Here is an 18,250-nt window from a genome sequence, read left to right on the forward strand (position 1 = left end):
ATTTGGAAAGGATTAATTTTCAGAAAAACATGCTGTTTCCATACCTTATTTTGGCCTCTGGTTATTTCCACTTACTTTCCTTTTTTATCATCCCCCACTATCCTCTTTTTCATTCTTATCTGAAGAATATTTAGTAGGAATCTCTCAGACTAATGCTAAGTTTAAGAATGATCTCCCAGGAAATTTTAGTACCTGGCATTAATCTAAAAATCACCCCAGCCCTGAGCATTTTCCACTCTCCCAAAAAGTTGATACAACCTCCAACGTAAAATCCTTAGGAGATCTTTTGTGGAAGTTCTCTCACTAAAATGGGAGCCTAATGAAAGTTTCCTTGTTAGTTCAGGTGTACTAGGGTCTTCTTCAGTGTTGTACAGAAAACACATTCTGACTTACTTTGACTCTACTTAAAAGTCTTTAAGCTTCACATCTCACTTGGGTTTTTCAGAACTAAACTTCTTCCTCTTGTCTTCTGACATTGGATTCCTGCAGCTAATCCCCTAAAAGTCCCCAACACATCCCCTGGCTGACTTTCTAAATCATACCTTCATTCTGATATTTGCCATCCATGTTCTATTGTCATATGTCCCAGATCCAGAATGTTATCTTAAGATAACTCTTCCTTTTGCTTTTCTTGTTTTTCCATTTCTTTTATATAAACAAATACTTTTCTCAAAGATTTTCTCTTTTCTTCATTCCTGGCCCCAAACTCCCCCTTACTATTTTTTTTTTTTTTTAATTTACACTTACTGTGGTATGCCTGTTTCAGGGGCTAGGGAGTCCTATATTTATTTCATAATTCATAAAAGTGCATTGAGAGAGCAGATGTTTTACAGGAAATAAAGTGAAGATAATTCCTAGTTTTTATTCTAAATATATTAGCGTTCTTTTCAGTGTTGTGAATTCAGTGACTTGCATAGAAACATTTTTAAAGGATGACAAAAATAGAAATTGATAGGAAAAAACAGTTATAGACCTGTTATTGACATAACATTAAGTCCTGGGACAAGGAACATTTTGGGACTAGAGGGAGAGATATTCAGGTAACTGTCTTTTAAAATTCCCCCAAGAACTTAAATGGCACACTTTATCTAATTACTAAGAACAAGGTAACTTAGAGAAGGTAATTTTAGGGGTTGGAAGAGAGTTCTCCCCTCTTCCTACCACTCAATGAATATTTAGGGAATGCCTGATGTTTGTGCTAGCAGTGATTTCAGCACTGTTGATGTAGTGGTAGGGGGGAAAAATCTTAAAAGGTGGAATTATCTTGGGATCTCTGGATGGCTCAGTCGGTTAAGCGGCTTCCTTGGGCTCAGGTCATGATCCCAGGGTCCTGGGATCAAGATCCACCTTGGGCTCTCTGCTCAGCAGGGAGCCTTCTTCTGCCTGTGCCTGCTGCTCCCCCTGCTTGTTCTCTCTCTCTATCTCTCTCTGACAAATAAATAAATAAAAATCTTTTAAAAAGGTGGAATTTTCTTATACTCCCACAAATAAAATTATGGTAGTTGCTAAGAAGAGGAGAATCTTGGTACTACGAAAGTATATTTTAATGGCTCCTGAGCTGGCCGGGTGGGTTAGGAAACCCATTCTACTTGGCACATTATTTTGAAACTGTTGACGTAGTCTCTGGCTAGACTTTAAGTTCCTCAGAGGCAAGAACCGCGCTATTTTTATCTTTGTGTGCAGTGCTTACCATCTAGTAGCTGGAAAAAAAAAATCTACTGAATTTAAAATGTATATTTTGTGGAAATTTTAGATTAAAACATCCTGTTTGCCATTACTGAGGTTTTATATTGTGGAGCAAAAAGAGAAAAAGAGCTTTTTTTCCTAAATAAACTTGTCTTTCTGTAGATTCGTGGAACTCTAAAGAGCTGGACCAAGTTGTGGTGTGTTTTGAAACCCGGGGTGCTACTGATTTATAAAACCCAAAAAAATGGTCAGTGGGTAGGAACAGTCCTTCTGAATGCCTGTGAAATCATTGAACGTCCATCAAAAAAGGATGGCTTTTGTTTCAAACTTTTTCATCCTTTGGAACAGTCTATTTGGGCAGTGAAGGTAAGTAAGCACTTGTTACGTAGGTAAAAGGTAAAGATGACAACCTGTGAGTTTCAGAATGGAGTTAAAAATCAATTAATCTAATGATTTCTGACCCCTGCCAGGACTTCCAAATTTGCTTCTGTTTTCAAGTGCATTAGTCCTCTTTTTGTCTCTACCTACAATGAACTGTGAACCAGAAGGCTTTGTTTACCTTTAAGATCTAAATTTAAAATTTTTGCAGGAAATTTCTCAAATTTTTATTGTACCTTATAATGTCTTCTCTGTGGCGATTCAGTTTGTACTGTTTTTTTTTATTGCAATTACTAACTTTGCTTTGTAATAGTGTATCATATTTATAGGGAGTGTTTTTGTTTCTATCAAAATTATAAGATCCTCTAGAACAGAGCTGCCATTTATTTTTGTGGTCTTTCCTATAGTGATGTAAATATGTGACAAGAAGGGTATAAATAGAAGCAGTCATACTTACTCTTGAGATTCAGCATTCTTTGAAGATGGAGCTTTGTTTTAAAACTAAAAAGTATTACCATGGTCACTCTTGTGTGTAAAAGCAGAAACTTAGGAAAATAGTAATGCAGGGCACCTGGGTGGCTCAGTCTGTTAAGCGTCTGCCTTCTGCTCAGGTCATGATCCCAAGGTCCTGGGATCCAGCCCCATATCAGGCTCCTTGCTCAGCAGGGAGCCCACTTCTCCCTCTGCCTGCCCTTCTTCTCCCTGCTTGTGCTCTCTTTCTCTGTCAAATAAATAAATAAAATCATAAAAAATAAAAGAAAATAGGAATGCCTTATTTGATTAACTACCAAGGAGTTCTACAGACATTAGACATGCACTAAATGTTAATGGAATAAGTGGATTTAGTTTAAATTTTTACAAAGCAATCATTATTTTAGTTTCTCAGAAGGTCAGTTATACATGAATAAAGGGTATAGAGGTTCTTCTTTAAGGCAAGCCACCTAACTGAGACTTAGGGTTAAACAAAAGTAACTCAGCTTTTAAATATCTTTTGGTATTGCTTAATTAGGCAATATACATACGCCTATAAAATACCTGGACTTTTAACCTTCATGTCAGTAGCCTATAGTCATAGCAGAAGTAGATTTAGGATTAGAGAATTAGTTCCATTCTGGGATTAGGCACTTCCCACAGGGAAAGAATTTAACCCAAAGAACCTCTGTTAGTTATATATCATATGATTCTCAAGTGAAAAAAACAACTTTTAAAATGTTTTCTGTATAGTATTTATTCTTTACTGCTACTCTTAGGAATTGTAAGAATTATAATGAATTTTTAAATTATCAAAAAAGATTTTTAATGTCAAATTTATTGAATTCCCAGTATTGTTGGGAGGGAGGGAAATTTGTCCAATTAGATGATTTTCAGAACATTCTCCACAAGCAAAATATGCTTAGGATATTATTTAAACAGCTTCAGAGTATCTATGATAAGGTAAAAGTAGAATTTATCAGTTCTTAACTTTGTATCTGCGACTCTTGAGCACTTTATGTGGACTCTTTTAAAAATTCTCATACCTTTAAGGAGGTTATAATTTTCCCTGTTACCCAGATAAAGAAATTGAGGCCTACAGAAGTTACTTAAGTAATTTTTCTAGCACAGAACCAAGCTCGAAACCCAAGCAGTCTGACTAGATCCTACTCTATGCTGGTTGTAGGAACTGGGCAATAAATTATAAAGCTATTTGAAAATATCACCCAAGTGATACTACAGGATTTGTTAAAATTATATTGATTTTTTCTGCTTTTTCATGTTGAATCTATATCTTATGTTTATGCTTCTCAAATTCATTTTATTCTTTGATCTTGCAACTTAAAAGTAGGCTTTGTCTGTCAAAATTATACTATTAGTTCTATCCTCAGATTTTCTTTCCAGGGAAGAACTGGGTTCACCTAAATTTAGCCTTGGTGATACTAATTACTATAGAGTTCTTGGTGTTGTATACTCCTAAAACAAATAACCCTGGCCAACAACAACGACAAAATTCCTCTTTCTTTCTGGAAAAATAAAATGAGCTTTTTTCATTGATATTTTATAACAAGTATTTTATAACCATTATATCAATGGTTGTAAAATAGAGATTTTCCCTAGACCTAGTCAAAATTCATTTCTCTTTTTCTTGTAAATTATAACTATATTTCCAGCTTTTTTTTTTTAGGTCTCTAGAAATTTAATATTATTTATCTTAGTAGTATCTGTGGGATGGAAATTTCTCTATTAAATTAAAATTTGGTCTAGTATAATTAAGTGCAGGTTTCTCTTTACTATGTGAACAATAAGTAGGGATGTTTAATGATAGCTATAAGTTGTTCAGTTTTCTTGTAAGGAGGTATATTTGTTGGAAGAGGAAAACTTTTATTAATACTTACCATCTGCTTTCTTAAGAAGCATGAGATTAAAGCTTGTTTGCTTTTAGATTATAATCCATGCCTATGTTAGATTGTTACAGGTAATAGTGGATAATATGAAGTTGAGATTTCATAGTACTTACGGTATACCATTTATTTTATTTTAATTTATTTTAAGGGTCCAAAAGGTGAAGCAGTTGGATCTATAACTCAGCCCTTACCTAGCAGTTATCTGATCATCCGAGCTACTTCAGAGTCAGATGGTAAATATAGATTTTGATGGATTTGATTTTGGTCCTCATTTTTAAGGGTTTATTTTATATGCCACTGTGTATTTTCCTTTGGGGAAAATCTCTTTAGTATGGTATTTGCAGCAAAGGTATTGTAATCATAAATTGCTTTTGATACTAAAATATCATTAACTTTGTAGACAGGGAAATCTGATCGGAAGGAAGCACTGTAAAATGAAGTGACAAATTGGCAGCCTAAAGTTTTCTTTTTCATCCTCCATTGACATATTAACACCTTTTGACTTGGTGTTCTTTGTGGTAATTCATTAAGTTTTATAATTTTAGAGGTACATTTAATATACTATTTGTATTTTATTATAAAAATTAACATTTGTGGGCTGCCTGGGTGGCTCAGTTGGCTGAGCATCCAACTGTTGGCTTCAGCTTGACTGGGAGATCAAGTCCCATGTCAGGCTCCGCACTCAGCAGGGAGTCTGTTTACCTTCTGCCCCTCCTCCCTGCTCTCACACACACGCTCTCTCTCAAATAAGTAAACCTTTTTTTAAAAAAAATAACATTTAGGGGTGCCTAGGTGGCTCAGTTAGTTGAGCGTCTGCCTTTGGCTTAGGTCCTGGTCTCAGGGTCCTGGGATAGAGCCCCACATCAGGCTCCCTGCTCAGCAGGGAGTCTGCTTCTCCCTCTCCCTCTGCCTGCCACTCGGCCTGCTTGTACTTGCTGTCAAATAAATAAAATATTTTTAAAATTAACATTTATAACACATATACACTGTTTTGAGTTTTTTTATATAAGAGATTGAAGCAATCTGGAAAAAGCAGAACTTACTTATGTGAAAGCAAACCTAACTTTAAAACCTTAATAATTGGGGGCACCTGGGTGGCACAGTCGTTAAGCGTCTGCCTTCAGCTCAGGGTGTGATCCCGGCATTCTGGGATCAAGCCCCACATCAGGCTCCTCTGCTGGGAGCCTGCTTCTTCATCTCCCACTCCCCCTGCTTGTGTTCCCTCTCTCTCTGGCTGTCTGTCTGTCAAATAAATAAATAAAATCTTTTAAAAAAATTAAAAAAATAAAACCTTAGTAATTGATAACGGATTTTTTCCTCACTTTTATGTTTTATAATTTAGCTTAGCCTAGCGAATCTTGTGACCTTTCAAAGTTTACTTTTACCTGATGATTATTTTTAAAATTAAAATACCACAGGCACAAGGTTACATTATGAAAGTGTTTTACTTAACTGATATTTATGGCAGACATTGAAACATACATATACATTTTTAAGAGCAACTAACAGGTTTTGTTGTTTTGTTGGGGTTTTTTTTTGGTTTGTTTTTGTTTTGTTTTGTTTGCTAATACAGTTCTAAATTTTAATTTAAAAAATAAAGTTATTAGTGTTTCTACTAATATGGCAGTTCTTGACAATACTGTATAGGCATTTCCATGACTCAGAAATTTCATACATATGAGTAGATTGGATGGTAAACCTGGGGATAGACCTTTAACAACAACAAAACATCATTTTAATAAATTTGTTTATAGTAGAAACATAATGTCTTCAGTATATTTTATGTTCCTTCTTTGGTAGTTGCAAATTGTACTACCTGTTACTATTCTAAGATTTTAAAAATAAAGTACATTTATTTTAGATTAGGTGTACTTTCTAATGCATCCTATATGCTATTTACCAGTGGTTTCTAGATGCTTTGTAAAAAGCACTTGTTAAACTGAAAAATCGCATTAAAAAAATCCTTGCAAGACTTTATATTCAAATTAACTTTGACAGTTCATGTTTCTGAAAGAAATAATAGTATGCTTAAAGGTTAATGGCGTTAAATTAAGATGGCTGCTGGTTTTTACAGTTTCTTGAACTACACTGCTTACAAATCTGTGTTCTTCTAGGAAGGTGCTGGATGGATGCTTTGGAGTTGGCTTTGAAATGTTCTAGTCTTCTTAAACGTACAATGATCAGGGAAGGAAAGGAACATGACCTGAGCATTTCATCAGACAGTACACATGTGACTTTGTATGGCTTATTACGTGCTAACAATCTCCACAGTGGTGACAACTTTCAGTGAGTAGCTACTGTCACTAATTTTTATAAGGGATTATGTTGTTCACTAGGTGAGTTGGTGGGCCTAGAATTTTTATAGTGTATCTGAAATTGAGCTTGGCTGTTTTCTTCCTATTTTATGGCCTCAGGCCTGATTTGAGATCTGTTTAGTTGCTGTTACAAGGTATAGAAAGTTATTTCCTTGATTTCAGCTAATGTGAATTAATTATTCTTTCCCAAATATATACCTTGTCTTTGTACATTTGTACATGGTGTTCCCTCCATTAAGAATGTTTCCTGGTCCTCATTGCTCTTTTCTCCTGTTATAATCATGTTCTTCAAGACCAGTCTCAAATATTATATCAAGTGCAAAGCCTTTCCTGCTTCATGACAGTAAGATGTAATCTGTTCTTCTATTGCTGTTCTTTAACACTTTTTAATTTTTTTGGTAGTGGCACTTACTCTACATGGTATTTGTGGAATTCTCCCGTTACTATATTGTAAGTGTTTCAGGTTGGAACTGTATCCTGTTTGTGGTTTTATCCTCTGAAATATTCATTGTAGTTAATACTAAAAAAAATATTTCCCTAAGGAAACTAACAAATACTTTGTTTGAGGTTCACATCGCTTGTTGCTTTGTAGGAAGAATTTTAGATTTCCCTTCTCCTCCCTTGTCCCAGTACTCAACTTCTGCTCTGAAACTACTTATTCCCATCAACATTGAGGTTACTTTCCTCAAAGTTAAGAACGAATGTTTGGAGGGGCCTCTTCCCAAGATTTTTCCCTCGAAGCTCCTCAGCTGTAAATAGTCCATTGTTTTTATTGAATCCCAGGTAATTTTTAAGTGCTATTATTTTGCAGTCCTAAAACTTCTTCTGCTTCACATTTTTATTAATTTAAATTTTTTGAGCCTCTTTTCTATATAAGACATTATACATACTTTTCTGTATTATTCACTGCATTATATAGGAAGATCAGATATGATCCTAAATTTGAATCCAGTACAACAGTTTACTAGCTCTTTGATCCTAAAGAGACATTTTATTTTGTTTTGTTTGAAACCTGTAAAATGCCAGGCAACTATAAATAATAGGAAGATAAGAATGACATAAACAACCAAAGGGGAGGGATGCTTTAGGGTAATATAGGACCAGGAGAATTTAAAGGATGGAAAGATAACATTCAGCTAGGGAATCAGGAAACAGATTTTTACAAAGGTAGAATCAACATAGCAATGTGTTCATTTGGCTATATGACAGAACATGAGCTAAGAGCTGATGATGCAGAGATAAAGGGAATGGAGGCCTACCTTTGTCTGCTTGGATGTAAGGGACAGGGAGTGGGTGAAGTTAAAGATTACAAGTTTTAAGGCTGAGTGACTAGTAAGACAATGGTAAAATTTTTAAAAAGGACCATGTTGGGAGATGATGATTTATTAAATATTGGACATGTTGAGGATGCATTGGTCCCAGGACATATAGATGATATCAGCCAAGCATTTAAAAACATGGGCCTGAAGCTTATTCATGCATGGGTTTGAAAATAAAATAGAAATGATGGTGAAGGCTTGAAATTGGCAAGCTTGCCAAAAGAAAGAGAGGATAGAGAAAATAAGAGGACCAAGGAAGATTAAAATATCTTAAGGATGAAAGGAAGTAAGGGATCAGAGAGCTTAAAGAGTCAAACCATAGTTAGTGCAACCTGAGCACTAAGACCATTTCAAGGAAATTAATCATCAAAATCGCAGAGAAGTCACAGAAGATGAAGATTAGACAAGGCCATTGGATTTGTCAACTAAGCCATCATTAGTGACCTTTAAGGGAACAGATTCAGTGGATTCAGGGGAGTGAAAACCAGATCATGAGAGGCTAAGAAGTGTAGATGGTAAGAAAACAGGGACAGAATTTGAGACTACATTTTTAAAATACATGATTATAAAGGGAAAGAAAGAAAATAAGTACTATAAAAATGAATTTCTGTTAGAAATTTTTTGGTTAGGGGAGCCTGGGTGCCTCTGTCAATGAAGCGTGCAGCTCTTGATTTCAGCTCAGATGGTGATCTCAGAGTTGTGGGATCTATGTCTGGTTCTGTGCTCAGAACAGAGTCTGCTTGAGATTCTCTCTCCCTCCCTCTGCCCCTGCCCCCACTCACACACTCCCTCTCTATTTATTTATTTATGTATATATGTATGTATGTATGTATGTATTTAAAAGATTCTTTGGTTAAAATCCAAACAAATGAATATTTTGGAAAAAAAAATTTTTACACCTTTGTTTTATTCTGGAAGTGAGGGTTTTTGTTTTTTTTGTTTTTTTGTTTTTTTTTAAGATTTTATTTATTTATTTGACAGAGAGAGAGAGTGAGCATGCACAAGCAGGGAGGTTTTTTTAAATTCCTTTTTGTACAGATTATTAACCCTAATCACCATAAGTAAGAATAGGGTTGGGGTACAGTAACTTAATCAATTATAGGCAATAGGTTTATTTCCATAAACTGAAATTTCCATTAGCAATTCTTCTTGAACTTTTTTCTCAAGATAAACCTATGAGTCAAGTATTAGAGAGGATTACTTTAATATTTTCACTTACTTTGAGTGACTTTGGAGAGACCTTTACAGGGGGAAAGCCATAATTCATTTGAGCTCACTTGAAAATCTGATGGTCTTGACTTGAAGTTTTTCTTTAGACCAGAAGTGATAGCGAGGTTGATTCAAGTGATGTTTATAAAACGAAAAAAAAATCTAACAAGGGGAAGTCTAAAATTTTGCTTTTGGAAGCTTTTACAGCTTTTAAAGAGGCAAAGAACTCAGAATGTCTTCTTTAAATATTTCCCAGGTTTTTATTTAATTTCTCTGTGCCTTTGTTTACTAATCTGTAAAGTGAGAATAGTAATATTACTTACAGTGTTATTTTTGAGGGTTAACTGAGTAAAACTGAGTAAATCACAGAACAGTGCCTGACACTTAAAGTCTCAATAAATGTTATATTTCATTCTGATTTACAAATTAAATATTCTTAATCTCCTTTATTCTTCCTCCTAATCTTTCCCTCAAGGTTAAATGATAGTGAAATTGAACGACAGCATTTTAAGGACCAAGATATGTATTCTGATAAATCTGATAAAGAAAATGATCAAGAGCATGATGAGTCTGATAATGAGGTGATGGGGAAAAGTGAAGAAAGTGACACAGATACATCAGAAAGGCAAGATGACTCTTACATAGAACCTGAGCCCATTGAGCCTTTAAAGGAGACTACCTACACTGAACAGAGCCATGAAGAACTTGGAGAGGTAAAAGTCTAATATTCAGATATTCTGATTTTCTAATTCTTAGGAATTTCCAAGTGAAATTGAAGATATTTCTTTGACCTATTGCTTATTTTCCTGAAAGAGAATATTTGTATGATACCTATTTTATTTTTAAAGTCACATACATATGAAATGTATTAGAATTTATAAACAGTTAAATACGTATACTCACACGAGTACCAATACATTCTGTTAAAGTTTACATTTTCTTCAAGTTTGTTTTTGAAATAGGATAGTACTACTTGATGTCATTGCCAGGTACAATGTAAATTACAAGGATACATGAGCTTATAACTTTCTTGTTATTGCTAGTGCATAGAAATAAATATAGTATAAAATAATAGCATGTAATCGTTTTTGTAATGAATTCTTCGTATATATCCTTCACTTTGCAATTACTCTTTTTAACGTAAGTTTTATAGCTATAGACTTATTATCTTATGAGTTATTTCCACTCATATTAAGAATGCTTGAAATAGTTCTATGGCGTATTCGGATTTCAACATCAGCTGTCTTACCTACATACCTAATATGTCTGAAATAAATATGATATTTCAGCATTTTTTGTTAATTACTAAAGGCAGGTGAGGCTTCTCAAACTGAAACTGTGTCTGAAGAAAACAAAAGCCTTATCTGGACACTGCTGAAACAAGTCCGTCCTGGCATGGACCTGTCCCGGGTGGTTCTGCCTACATTTATTTTGGAACCTCGTTCTTTCCTGGATAAACTTTCAGATTACTACTATCATGCAGATTTCCTATCTGAGTAAGTAAATTCTCACTTTTTAAAATGAAAGACACTTTATAGTTTAAAAAGATTTTTCAGAAGTCTAAATACAGTGGTTAGGCCTTTCCAAAATCAGGCTCTAATGAGATATCACTCTTCACTCTCTTCACCATTTCTACAGTTGACCTAAATAAGAATTTTTAATACTTTAGTATAATGTTTCCATTTATGAACTTGAGTTGAGAGATCACAAGGTTGAGGAAGACAAGGAGTCTACCCCTAATGACAGCACTGCTTTCTCAGGCTCTTTGACCTGTTCACTGACCTAACATAGGGAGAGGTGGTTGGCATTTCTTGTGCACCACCGCCCTCCTCCCCCCGCCCCCGGTTCACTAAGCTCTTGTTCAGGTCCCATCTGGGGCTTATACTCTTGTTTATATGTATCCTCTCTGTATGCTTGTGAGGCACGTGCAGCTTACCACAGCCAGGCTAGTTGCTGGCTTATGATATAAATCCCCACTTCCATCTTTGCTTTTCTTCCTGCCAGCTGATCCTGGATATAATTCTGAGGAAGGCATGCATAAAGGAGGTGGAGGAGGAACTGCCCATCTCTTTCCCAGCAGTTTCTTGGAGAACCAGTAAAAGACAGCAACTTTATGCATACCTTTCCAAGCTTTGCTTTCTGCCCCCATTCCAGCTATTCGAGACACTGTTTTCTAAGATACTGAGTTCTGGTATTATGACCGGATTTTTAGATTCTGCATCTATATCTATATTCAGTTTAGTAATTACATTATTAGTCTATTAGTTGCTTACTGAACATTGCAAAAAAAATAAATAAGCTGAATCAAAAGATAATTGAGAAACTAGGATATTTTGGCAAAATAAGGCATACCCAAAGTGTTAATCTCCCTAAAATAAAAAGAGCTCTTAGAAATTTAATGAAATGATCAGCTACCTCATAGAAAAAGAAGTGGAAGAAATGACCAGGTGGTTCAAAAGTGAATAGAAACAGTCCTTAAACATGTAAATCTCACTAAAAATAAGAAAACTGCAGATTCAAATTATTAGCTATTATTTTTTATCCATCACAGTGACCAAAATCCCAAAGCTTTTATACCCCAATTCTGCTTTACATCTTATTATCGTTCTTTTATCTGTCTAGAAATTCATTTCTCTCAGAATATGAGGCAGGTTCCTGTGAATCTCACAGTAAGATCTTCTTGAGAGATGCCCATTTTCCCAAATTGTTCTGGCTACACATACTGTTGCCAAGGCTTTGTGGGGCAACAGGCACTTGTATGCTGCTGCCGCTGCATGATAAAAACTAGCACAGTGCTTTTGAAGGGAATCTGGCAATATTTACCAAAATTATAGATCCATTCAATCCCTTGATCCAGTAATCCTCCTTCTGGTAATAACTCCTACAAATATATCTCTGCATATTCAAAATGATATATATGCAAGATTGTTGTAGCACAGCTTGTAATAGTAAAAGATTAGATAACCCAGGTATTCAGCCGTAGTTGACTGGTGGTTAAATAATGTATGATACATTTACACATAGGAAGTCTATAACCTGATTTGGAGGGATCTTTAGGATTATGTATGTGTGGAAAAATCAAGGTCCAACTTTTCTTTGTGCATAAGTGTTCCGGCTGCATAATTTTATTTGTTTTTTTATACTTAAAGAAAACTATTTATCTAAAAAAAATTTTTAAAAATTGCCTATATGGAGAGATGGGACAATAGCAAGACATGTATACTTCTTCATATTGCTATGAGTTTTGAACCACGTATATGTAAAATATAAAATAAAATTGCATAGTAAGAGAATTTAAACCACGATAGGAGGAGTACAGTCAGACAGTTGTTACTCCTGATAAGGGCAAGTTTTTGACTCAGCACAGTTGTCAGTAAGCCTAAGCCCGGTCTCTTCCATTTCACACTTTTTCAGAAATCACTAGGGGTGCCTGGGTAGCTCAGTCAGTTAAGCGTCTGACAGGTCATGATGTCAGGGTTGTGAGATTGAGCCCCACAAGATGGAGCCCTGAGTCAGACTGGGCGTGGAGCCTGCTTAAGTTCTTTCTCTCCCTCTCGCACTCCCCACCCCCCACCCGGCATGCATCGTGCACTCTTTCTCTCTCTCAGAAAAAAGTCATGACACTGAACTTTCAGACATGCTTGAGGGAAATAATAAATAGTTAAAGAATAATTATTGTAATTATTGTTCATATATATATATGTTATGTACGTATGAAAACTCGATAGAATTCACTTCTGATGTACACGGTCAATGTTTTATAGTGTTTATAGCAACAGCAGAAAGCCAAGGGGGTTGCTGAGTCATGGCTTCTAAAAATTTCTTCTTTATTTATTTTATTTTATTTATTTGGGGGAGAGAGAGTGAGAGAGAGCACAAGCAGGGTGAGGGGCAGAGGGAGAAGCAGACTCCCTGCTAAGCAGGGAGCCCGATATGGGGCTCAATCCCAGAACTCCAGGACCATGACCTGAGCCAAAGGCAGACACCCAACCAGCTGAGCCACCCAGGCACCCCTATAATTTCTTCTTTAAAGTGAAAATTGTTCTTTGTTTATCTGCTACATTGATGGAATTTATTCACTGGAAAATCACTTGGTAGCACATAGGATTAAAGGCTAAGAATAGATTAAATCCTTTTTGATTGACTTAAATTATCTTAAAACTTCCATATTTGTGATTTGAAACTTCTGTATTTTGTACTAGGAACTAAAAAGCATACAATCCTGTTCTTAAGGGAGCATTTTTCATGGGAGAGGTTAATACCAGCCTGTCGTCCTCCCAGTTATTGTTGGAGGATGGCACTCACCAGTTATTGTTGATTTCCTCTAACATCAGCGACTGAGAATAGACTAAATCAGGTGGACACGATCTTTCTCTGATATAGGGAACTGAAGACCTCTATTGAAATTGTTAATGAGGCTGCTTGGCCCCATCATTGCAAATGCTAGGAATTATGCAATCTTTGAATCTCAAAATGTGGTGGGTTTTTTTTTTTTGGTTTTTTTTTTTTTCCGATCATAATTTCTTACAGAACTCCTAGCAATATCTAGGGCTCTAAGAACCCCACTTAAAAAACCTTGGTTTGGAGAATTTCCAAAAACTATTTGAGCAAAGACCTGGGCAGTATATCAAACAATAGGAAAAATGGGGAGAAAAGCAACCAGATTATGAAAAGTTATTCTTACAGATTGATTTACATGGTTGTTTTGCCATCTATTTTAAATATGACTTAGGTTTTCCAGTAATATCTCATACTCAGTTGTTTACTTGATAAATACAAGGGAGAATTTGTGATACATTTTGTGTTATAGGGCTGCTCTTGAAGAAAATCCTTATTTCCGTTTGAAGAAAGTAGTGAAATGGTATTTATCAGGATTCTATAAAAAGCCAAAGGTAATGTTTATATTTTACTTTCCTTGACCTTATCTGAGTTCTTTATTTTTTATGTTATCTTTAGTTTATTTATTGATAAGCATTACAGGACCTCTTTGAGTAAGCAGAATTGCAAATTACTTAATCATTTAGACCTATATTGTGCATTGAAGTGATTTCATTTTATTTCATGTCTCTACTGTGAAATTTTATAAGGATAGCTCCCAGATGACACAACTAAATCCATTTTGACTGGTTTAAACTATTTTGAGTCTTCCAGATTTGTATTTTGAAACTTGTATCTTTTTTTTACCAGGGACTGAAGAAACCTTACAATCCTATACTTGGTGAGACTTTCCGTTGTTTGTGGATTCATCCCAGAACAAACAGCAAAACTTTTTATATTGCTGAACAGGTATTAGAAGTGCATGTTACAGAAACAAAACTGGTTCGGAAGTTATTGGAATATTTTAATAAAAAATATTATCTCAGTAAATTCACTGTTGATTAACATTTCTTATTAGTGAATATTTGGTAAGCATTTAACCTTTTAGTACTGAATACTACTAAATATCATATTTATAAGTATTACTGTTTACAGTCATGGAATCCTGTGACCAAAAATAAATCTTTATTTTTCCTGTGTCTCCCCCCACACACACCACGGATTTTGTTTCCTTTATGACCAAAATTGTCCAGTGGTTTCTGAGTTCCTAAATCAGATTTACACCCACTCGTCTGCCATTCAAGGTCTTCCATATCTTTCTAAATAAATCTCAAATTAGATGCCTTTCTTAATCTTCTATAGTAATCAGACCTCTGCATTCATAATTAGGTAACCTGATATTGCACTTTTTTGCCTCATTATTTTATAGTTTAATTCTCCCATTCCAATATTTCTTCTCAGCTATTCTCCATCTAAACCATCCCTGACCTGCTCCCCTTTCATGATCAGGGTGACTCCAGTAAGCTGTTATTTTAACACACTGTTTAACTGTTTACAGGATATTTATTTCCTAATTGAATTGTCAGCTCCTTGAAGGAATTCCCTTCCTGTAAATTTCTCTTTCTGTTGTACACATAGTAGGCAGTCAAAAATATTTCTTAGTTTTAATCTTTCATTAATTTAGACTTATATGCATTTATATTCATGATTCTCAGTCTTTTCCCCTCATCCTTCTTTTCCCCCTGGTCCTGAGGAATATGACATTTTTTTTCTCAATTACAATGACGCATTACTATAATAATTCTCACCTAGAGTGTAAGAAGGATGAGGAGACTATGTGTCATTTGAAAAACCTTCCTCTTCCCTAGAGATTTTGATATACCTCTCAAGTGGAGATGACTTATCTGTATATTAATTTTTTAAAAAATTATTGATTATACCACCTTGCATTTTAGTTCACTATAATTCCTCAGTAAATTGAGAAGCTTGAGAAGGCTTTGATTTTAGCTTTGACTCATTTCAGACAACATAAGGTGTATCTATCTATCTATCTATATAGAAAGTGTTAGATTACTAAAGTAAAATATTTGTCAAAGCTTTTGTTTCCTATCGCCTATTTAGTAATCCATATGAAGAAGAGCCACTAATGTGTTAGTTATCCATTGCTATATAATAAGTGACTGCCAGAACTTAAAACAACAAACATTTATTAGCTCCTACAATGAAATTTAGGAATCTGAGAGCTGCTTAGCTGGATGGTTCTGGCTCAGGGTCTCTCATGAGAGTGCAGTTAAGATGTCAGCCAGCTTTGCAATCATCTGAACACTTACCTGGGCTAGAAGATTTCACTTCCAAGCTCATCACATGGCTTTTGACAAGAGCACTCAATTTCCTTCCACATGGGTTTCTCCATAGGGTTGTTCACAACATGGAATCTGGTTTCTCGGAGCTAATGATCTGAGAGAGAGAGAGAGACCAAAATGGATAGTGCATTATAACTTAATTTCAGAAGTGATATATGTCACTTTTACACAAAGTAACTTTGGTACAGTGTAAGAGGAGCCCACCTAATGGTGTGAATACCAGGAGGTGGTTTCCTTGGGAGATATCTTGGAGGCTAGTTACTATAATCACCAGTTTAATTTTACCACTTACCAAACATTGCCTCTTATTATTAGAGTATATTTTTAAGACTTGAAACTTTTGATAATAGCATAATAATATGCTTATGTTATTATAGTTTACATTTTTTTCTTGTGTTCAAAGGTGTCCCATCATCCACCAATATCTGCCTTTTATGTTAGTAACCGAAAGGATGGATTTTGCCTTAGTGGTAGTATCCTGGCTAAGTCCAAGTTCTATGGTGAGTTTCTCCTTGTCTCAGTCTGCATGCACCCTTTTCTGGAAGGTAGTATTTTCTGGTGAGCTTTCCTATAGACAATGTCTTGGGCTGTTTTCAGTAAGGAATTTATATGTCATTTTAAGTATCATCCTTAACTTGAATAATGGCCTCTCCTTATTGTGTTTCTCTTTGCCTGTTCATAAGTATGACTTGTAAATATGACCCATTTTCTTTTTTACATATGTGTAAATTCATGGCAAACACCATTTACCCAAAAGACAGAATGATTGACCACTGTAGCTAGCCATTTTAGCACATAATGTATTTCTTTTACCTTTAGTCCCGCTGAGCTTTTTTGTTCCATCTCATTATACCTGAGGGCTTGCTTGATCATTCTATTTGGTCTTTGAATAGAGAGAGAAAGAATCCAAGTGCAGTTAGAATCCTTGGTCCAGGGTCAATCAGCAATGATATATAATCTTGGGCCAATAACATACTAATAAAAACTTTTGTTAATACAAGAGAAAATAGAGAAATATGGTTATTGTAGGAAACCATAATCTGAAAACTATAATTCAAACAAACAAATGGCCAAAACTGTATACTAGTAGAAAGTATTTAACCTTAAATACTTTTGTTTTTTTAAATTAATTTTTAAATGGAGAAAAATCAATGAATTAAATGAAGAATTCTAAACCTGAGAGAAAAAAAAATTATGGTAAAATTAGAAAAATATGGCAACAGAAACCAAGGGTCTGGTTACTGATAGAATGGAGAACTGTAGATAAGTCTGTAACAGGGAAATCTAACAATAGTTTTTGGTAAAAGAATATGGTATATGCTTTTATTTTCTTCAAGGTGTCTTTTATTTCTTTTGATGTTTGTTTTGGGTTTTGGTTTTGGTTTTTTGCCTACTTTTATTTTGCTTATTTTAGAACATGATTGTTTTCTTCTGAAGGTTACATATATTTGTAACCTATATTTGTATTTGTACCTATATTGTAATATATATTTGTAACCTATATTTGTATCTGTACCTGTATTGTAACATACATTTGTAAGTTTACTTCCCATTCCTTCATGCCCCTCTGACTATAATGTAAACAGCTTTTATGAGTGTGTGTTATATGCTTGGAGAAATTTTTGAGTACCAAGTACATAGCTTACTTTCTGGGATTACTTCAGCAATTAGCCTTCTTTTTGCCATGTTATATTACAGTTTGTGTACATCAGAGCTATCTGTTTCTTTATATTTTGAAAAAATATACTAAATTCAGGCTTTGTAGGGAAACTTTTTTGATAACTTCTTCCTTTGGTTTATTGACTTGTTCATATAGAAATTGCTTAGGTGAGTTGATATTGGTGAGTTTATATTGGTCTAGGAATTAGTTCATTTTTTTAAGTCTAAATTAAGCTAAATTTAAAGACATCTGGACAGAATATATTTCTCTCAACAAGTAGTCTCTTTCTTGACATTTTGATGTGGTTAACAAAAAAGTTAAAAGGTAAATTATACATTAAGTACAATTGAGTGGCTATATGAATAAAATAAATTTTAAGACAAAGTGTTAACAGAGGTAAAGAGGAACATTTCATAATGATAAAAAGTTTAGTACATCAGCATAATCATAAATGTCTGTATGCCTAATCACAGAACTTCAAAATACATGAAGCAAAAATTGATTAAGGGGAGAAATAGGAATTCTAAAATCATAGTCATACACTAACCTTCTCTCCTCAGCAAATGATGAGACAACTAGATGAAATATAAGCAAAGACACATAAGACCTGAAGAACACTATCAAC

General features: G+C 34.7%; 1 protein-coding gene across 17 annotated transcripts in view; it reads left to right on the forward strand.

Annotated features, from left to right (window-relative positions):
- OSBPL8 (oxysterol binding protein like 8) overlaps positions 1–18,250 on the forward strand; it is a 158,025-nt gene that overhangs the window by 117,051 nt on the left and 22,724 nt on the right. For 9 of the 17 annotated variants that reach the window (XM_044384575.3, XM_044384578.3, XM_048218185.2 and 6 more), the window contains 9 exons: positions 1,849–2,052; positions 4,591–4,675; positions 6,557–6,728; positions 7,160–7,207; positions 9,761–9,998; positions 10,597–10,781; positions 14,096–14,177; positions 14,473–14,571; positions 16,369–16,465. In XM_044384575.3, the coding sequence (XP_044240510.1) occupies positions 1,849–2,052; positions 4,591–4,675; positions 6,557–6,728; positions 7,160–7,207; positions 9,761–9,998; positions 10,597–10,781; positions 14,096–14,177; positions 14,473–14,571; positions 16,369–16,465 (1,210 nt within the window). The remainder of the gene's footprint in view (positions 1–1,848; positions 2,053–4,590; positions 4,676–6,556; positions 6,729–7,159; positions 7,208–9,760; positions 9,999–10,596; positions 10,782–14,095; positions 14,178–14,472; positions 14,572–16,368; positions 16,466–18,250) is intronic. The other 8 variants (XM_048218186.2, XM_048218184.2, XM_048218188.2 and 5 more) reach the window with 1 other exon arrangement.

The sequence above is a fragment of the Ursus arctos genome, unplaced genomic scaffold (assembly GCF_023065955.2).
Source record: "Ursus arctos isolate Adak ecotype North America unplaced genomic scaffold, UrsArc2.0 scaffold_21, whole genome shotgun sequence".
NCBI lineage: Eukaryota > Metazoa > Chordata > Mammalia > Carnivora > Ursidae > Ursus > Ursus arctos.